Source organism: Heptranchias perlo, chromosome 33, assembly GCF_035084215.1.
Source record: "Heptranchias perlo isolate sHepPer1 chromosome 33, sHepPer1.hap1, whole genome shotgun sequence".
Taxonomy (NCBI): domain Eukaryota; kingdom Metazoa; phylum Chordata; class Chondrichthyes; order Hexanchiformes; family Hexanchidae; genus Heptranchias; species Heptranchias perlo.
The window spans coordinates 8,706,164-8,712,563 of NC_090357.1; the positions used below are offsets into that span (position 1 = coordinate 8,706,164).

The window sequence follows — 6,400 nt, forward strand, 5'->3', positions numbered from 1 at the left end:
CCGATGGTTATTCTCTATTTATGTGTCGTTGTGAAAGAAAATATTAAATATTGCATATTTACTTTTTCAGACACGGGGATATGCAGAAGGATAATTCATGTAATTTATACCGACCATATCAGACAGTGCAGTGGACCCACCTATATAGTAAGTGCCTCTTATGTGTTCTGTATTCACCGTTGCAGACAAGGGGATTTCTCTTTTTCCTTTCACTGAGTAACAAATGTACGGCTTTCAATTTTTAATGTACTTACACGTGCCTTTTTATTCACTGTCGTGTTCCTCCTGTTTTCCCTTTAGACATATATATCTACCTCTCGATAACATTCTGGGTGAGAATGTGACCAGGCTGGGCTGTGATGCCCACTGTGGTGGAATAGCCTGCTGACACACAGCCCCTTGGGTGAGGCACCCTTGGAGCTGTATCAATGCATTCAGGAGAGGGGGGGGAGGAAAATTGGGGTGGAAAGTGGGGGGGAAACAGAGCTGTAGACAAAAACGATGCTTTGCGTTCGACAAAGAGTAGATCACAATGTTGGGACAGCCCATCTAGCATTTTGAATGAAAAGTCTTGAAACTTCTCAACCGTACATCAGCCAGTGGGACACTTACTGCCCAAATACCAGTTGTTTACGGTCCTCTCTTGGCCGCCCTGCTGCCTTACTGCTGCTGACGTTTCAGTGCCATTCTTACGGAATATGATTGACGAATGCCAGCTGTTCCTGACTGACCAAGATCTAACAAAACCCATTGTACATACGATAGAGGAGGTTAAAGATGCTTTTACACTAGTGGGTAGGGCCACTGGCAGATGCACAGTTCTCCTACTGTCGACTCCACTGCTAAGTATCTGCAGGGAACTGATGACATTGTAGATCCATGGAAATGTGGGTAATACGAAGGTACTGTCAGATTAAGACCTCCTGTTTCTGCAAGGCAAACAATGAGCTCGCCCCATGCACTTGCACTGCTCTGGTAGTCAGTTCTACTCCAAAAACAGCCCCTCCAATTCCACTGCTCTAGAGCCCAATGACAAAGTAAAAAGGTAGAGTGGTGCACAGAGGTGACAGAAGCAAAAGGGAAAAGGTGAAGTTAATCACTATTACTGGTAGGAGGTGGATTTCACGTGTTCTGTAACACTGAGCCGCTCCAGTCATAAAGGATTCAATTCCCAGTTTCCGGCTCATCTTTATCCTGTTAAAAAAAATTATTTTCTGTTCTCAGGATCGGATGGTATTACTTATTATGGGGAATATCGTGAACTGGTCACTGTGAGTATTAGACTGCTCTGCCTCTTCTGATGCACGAACATCTTGCACATTGTTACCATGGAAATCACGGAACCCACAATATAATCTTTTTGGGGTTGAAGATATTAAGACTTAGCTTAACATTTTAATGAGAGTGTGGGCATCGGATTGAATCAGAGTGTTTTTGGGATGAAGCTAATATTAATTTGCCTTCTACACTTAGTGACTGTTTCGATGGAATCTATATCAGCTTATGTAGGAATGACTCCAGTTTGACATTTAATCCAAAGAAATGCATTATAGTAATTCAGGCGATGCTGCTGGGGAAGATATGGTAAACATGAACCATTGGTGTTCAGTGGTAAAAGAAAAAAATAAATTGCATTTATATGGCGCCTTTCATGACCTCAGGACGTCCCAAATCGCCTTACAGCCAATTAAGTACTTTTGAAGTGTAGTCACTATTGCAATGTAGGAAACGCGGCAGCTAATTTGCGCACAGCAAGATCCCACAAAGCAATGAAATAAATGAATAAAATTGTGCAGGCGATGAATCGTGTTCACTGACATCTGCATCTGAAATGTGAGTGTGAGGGGGGGAGGTCAGGGGAGGGAGGAAGTGTTTAGCCATCATGGTGTGGGACAGGCTTGATGGACCAGCTGGCCTTTTCCTGCCCACCAATTTCATATGTTGGTAAATCGTGCGGTGCTCTCCCCATCGCACCAACATCTGTGCTGGGAGCACTAAATTGTAAAATTTAGCCCATGCTGTTTTCTAAATGTGCGTGTGACAGCCAGTGGCAGAATATCAATGCTGCATCAACCTTTAGTCTTATCTTATTGACCAGCTGTCCAATTTGCAGATGTTGGCTCTTTTTTGCAATGTTTGATTGCGGTGATTACCGCGATATTTTTAAGTTGGAAGAGTTTACATGCAAACGCTGTGATATTTCACTTAAATCTGGAATCTTTTTAATCTCTGATGGTAGGAGGGAGTCTTGCACCTGAGGTTTTCTAAATGTTGGGTTCATAATCTCAAACTGATCAAGGTCGGGGAGATGCAGAGGGGAAACAAGTCGCTTTCCTGCAGCTGCTTAGATAGCACGGATGGCGGAGCAGCTCACCATGTTTGCTTAAGGGCGATTCGTGAATTGGGGACAGGGTAACTGAACTAGGGGGTGGATATTACTTTCAGAAAGAAAAAAGAAAGACTTGCATTTATATAGCGCCTTTCACGATCTCAGGAGGTCCCAAACCGTTTTACCGCCAATGAAGTACTTTTTTCAAGTGTAGTCACTGTTGTAATGTTGGAAACGCAACAGCCGATTTGCGCACAGCAAGATCCCACAAACAGCAATGTGATAACGACCAGATAATTTGATTTAGTGATGTTGGTTGAGGGATAAATATTGACCAGGACACCAGGGAGAACTTCCTGTTCTTTTTCAAAATAGTGCCATGGGATCTTTTACATCCACCTGAGAGGGCAGACCGGGCCTCGGTTTAACGTCTCATCCAGAAAGTGGCACCTCCGACAGTGTAGCACTCCCTCAGACATTGGAGAGTCAGCCTAGATTTTGTGCTCAAGTCTCTGGAAGAGGACTTGAACCCACGACTTTCTGACTTAGAGGTGGGAGTGCTACCAACTAAGCCACGGCTAACACCTAAGATGGAAGCATGAAAATAAAGAATTTTTCCAGGATAGAAGTTAATTTTTTTGAGCATCAACTACCAGTTTACTCTGTGTGTTAATGTAGCCACTTCCTGAGAGGTGATGATGCATTTGCTCCTTGATCATAGTTCCACTTTTGTTCTATCATGCCCTTCTCCTGAGTCTCAGACCTGTGCCAGTGCTGCTTTGTGAACCTGTGCCAGTGCTGCTCTGTGAACCTGTGCCAGTGCTGCTCTGTATACCTGTGCCAGTGCTACTCTGTATACCTGTGCCTGTGCTGCTCTGTATACCTGTGTCAGTGCTGCTCTGTTGACCTGTGCCAGTGCTGCTCTGTGAACCTGTGCCATTGCTGCTCTGTATACCTGTGCCAGTGCTGCTCTGTATACCTGTGCCTGTGCTGCTCTGTATACCTGTGTCAGTGCTGCTCTGTTGACCTGTGCCAGTGCTGCTCTGTGTACCTGTGCCAGTGCTGCTCTGTTGACCTGTGCCAGTGCTGCTCTGTTGACCTGTGCCAATGCTGCTCTGTTGACCTGTGCCAATGCTGCTTTGTGAACCTGTGCCAGTGCTGCTCTGTATACCTATGCCAGTGCTGCTCTGTATACCTGTGCCAGTGCTGCTCTGTATACCTGTGCCAATGCTACTCTGTATACCTGTGCCAGTGCTGCTCTGTATACCTGTGCCAGTGCTGCTCTGTATACCTGTGCCAGTGCTGCTCTGTTGACCTGTGCCATTGCTCTGTATACCTGTGCCAGTGCTGCTCTGTTGATTTATGCCAATGCTGCTCTGTTGACCTGTGCCAGTGCTACTCTGTTGACCTGTGCCAGTGCTGCTCTGTAGACCTGTACCAGTGCTGCTCTGTAGCCAGCCCCTGGAAGGCACAATGGAGGTTGACTTGTGGCCTCCGGACGGTATTCCTGCCTTCATGACTGGGAATCGGGAATGTGACTGTGTGAGGAAATCGTGTGAACTCTGTGGCTCTGGCTGTTGAATGTGTTGTGTCGCGGTGCCTGGTTTCATCACCGGCCTCGAGCTGAAACTGGTATGAGTTGTGCTGCGTTTTTTTTTCAGAGCTGCGTACGGACTGATTCTGAGACCCAAAGATTTTGCGTCCTACTTGCTGGCGATAGGAATCTGCAACTTGCTGCTGTATTTTGCTTTTTACATCATCATGAAGGTAGGACTATGGCAGATTGGATACCAGTTGGCTTATTGTTTGGTTCACCTTAAGCAGCGCTGGGGGATGGTCCGTCGTCTCATTATGTGTCCAGTGCCTGTACTGAATGCCTCTCGGTTAGATTGTCACAGTCTTCACTATATAAGAATTTAAATCTTAAACTCTGGTGGGGGAGTCCAGAACAAGGGGGCATAACCTTAAAATTAGAGCTAGGCCGTTCAGGGGTGAAGTCAGGAAGCATTTTTTCACAGAAAGGGTAGTGGAAATCTGGAACTCTCTCCCCTAAAAAGCTGTTGAGGCTGGGGGATCAATTGAAAATGCTAAAACTGAGATTGATAGATTTTTGTTAGGCAAGGGTATTAAGGGTTACGGAACCAAGGCGGGTAAATGGGGCTGAGATACAGATCAGCCATGATCTAATTGAATGGCAGAACAGGCTCGAGGGGCTGAATGGCCTGCTCCTGTTCCTATATAAGCAGCTCCACTTTTCAAATCAATTAGGTTAAAACAATTATACCCATGACTTGTTTTTATCCGTTTGTTTCCTTTAATATTTTGCTGATTTCTATTCTGAGTTCGTTTCTGTTGCAGGTTGACGCAGTGGGGGTAATTTTAACCTAACCCGTCTGGCGAGAAACTGAAGGAATCAGATCAGCCGCTAGTTTTACATCCTGCTCAGCGAAGTCAATGGGAAGTAAAATCATGCAGCCGATCCAATCCCGTCAGTTTGCCGCCGGGCGAGCGAGGTTAAAGTTACCCCCAGCCTGCTCGCTCTTGGAGCACTGCGCGCTATAGGTAGGCCGAAACTTTAGGCCTGCAACCCATGTGCCAAGTTTCTAATTTACCCCTGCTTCATCAAAGGGAGGCGTCAAGCAGAGGCCAGATGCCTCTCTCCGCAGAGAGCTGGGAAAATTCAGCGTGTGAAACACCCTGGGCTGCTCTTGTACACCATTCGGAGATCAAGAGTAGGATTGGCAGAGGCCTAGGGGCCTCATGGAATGGTGCATGGTCCAGTAAGATCTAAGGATGGGGGAGGAAGTATGTCCAAAATAGGGGTAATTTTCTACCTCAGCATGGACTTCAATGGAATGGAAAATTGGTGGCGTAACGGGTGTTCGATCCACCAGACAAAGTTGAAAATTACCCCCGTGTTTTACATATTAATCAAGTGTCTGTAAAATGTGTTTGGTGGAGGCTGTGGCACATCAGAAAACACCATTGTCAGTGTTTTTTTTAAATGGAATTGCGTTGGAATAAATTTCTTCGACGGTTCTATTTCTGAGCTATTGAACATTTTATACCCGTCTGCTGTTTTCTCTGTGTCCCTAGTTACGGAGCGGTGAGAGGATCAGACCCATCCCCCTGATCTGTATTATCTGCACAGCTGTAGTGTGGGGCTTTGCTCTCTCTTTCTTCTTTCAGGGTCTCAGCACGTGGCAGGTAAGCACATCCTCCATTGACCCAGTTGGTAGCGATTCAATGTGTGATTTTTCTTCAGTGCGCTGGAATCCTTCTTTCTTACATACATTGTCAAAACCTGCTTCTGACAGAAAGTCATCGACCTAAAAACATTAACACTACCTCCTCTCTCTTGAGTGTTTCCAGCATTTTCTGGTTTTATAGCTCATTATTTAGTGAGTCACCTAACTGAACATAGTATGGCCCATTATTTAGCAGCTCATCTGTCCGAACAATAGAACAAAATGGCCCATTATTTAGCAGGTCATCTATCTGCACGATGTGGCACATTATTTAGCAGCTCATCTGTCTGAACAATAGCACAATATGGCTCATTATTTAGCAGCTCATCTATCTGAACAATAGCACAATATGGCTCATTATTTAGCAGCTCATCTTTCTGAACAATAGCACAATATGGTTCATTATTTAGCAGATCATCTATCCGAACAAATGGCCTATCATTTAGCAACTCTAACTATCTACTTTCGCAAATCATTTAACATTCTGAATAAATATCTGCTTACCATTACCATTTCACAGAAAACTCCAGCCGAGTCCAGAGAGCACAACAGAGAATGCATCCTGCTCGACTTCTTTGACGATCATGACATTTGGCATTTTTTGTCCTCCATCGCGCTATTTGGCTCTTTCCTGGTGAGTAAATTGCACAACTGCCCAAACAGAGAAATTCCCAAACGCAGCCAAAAATGGACCCCAGCCCCGGGGCTGCGCAGCATTCGAAGCTTACTTAGTTCAACGAGCCCCACAGCCGTTTCTTTCCTTTTCTTTTTAAAACATTTTATTTTTTCCCTCTTTGCTGTATGCCCCAGGATGTCTCGGAGT

At 45.2% G+C, this 6,400-nt stretch overlaps 1 protein-coding gene across 1 annotated transcript in view; it reads left to right on the forward strand.

The window, feature by feature from the left end:
- sidt2 (SID1 transmembrane family, member 2) overlaps nt 1-6,400 on the forward strand; it is a 63,986-nt gene that overhangs the window by 51,979 nt on the left and 5,607 nt on the right. The window contains exons 21-25 of the mRNA XM_067970954.1: nt 71-147; nt 1,225-1,271; nt 3,991-4,096; nt 5,426-5,536; nt 6,098-6,211. Coding sequence (XP_067827055.1) covers nt 71-147; nt 1,225-1,271; nt 3,991-4,096; nt 5,426-5,536; nt 6,098-6,211 — 455 coding nt within the window. The remainder of the gene's footprint in view (nt 1-70; nt 148-1,224; nt 1,272-3,990; nt 4,097-5,425; nt 5,537-6,097; nt 6,212-6,400) is intronic.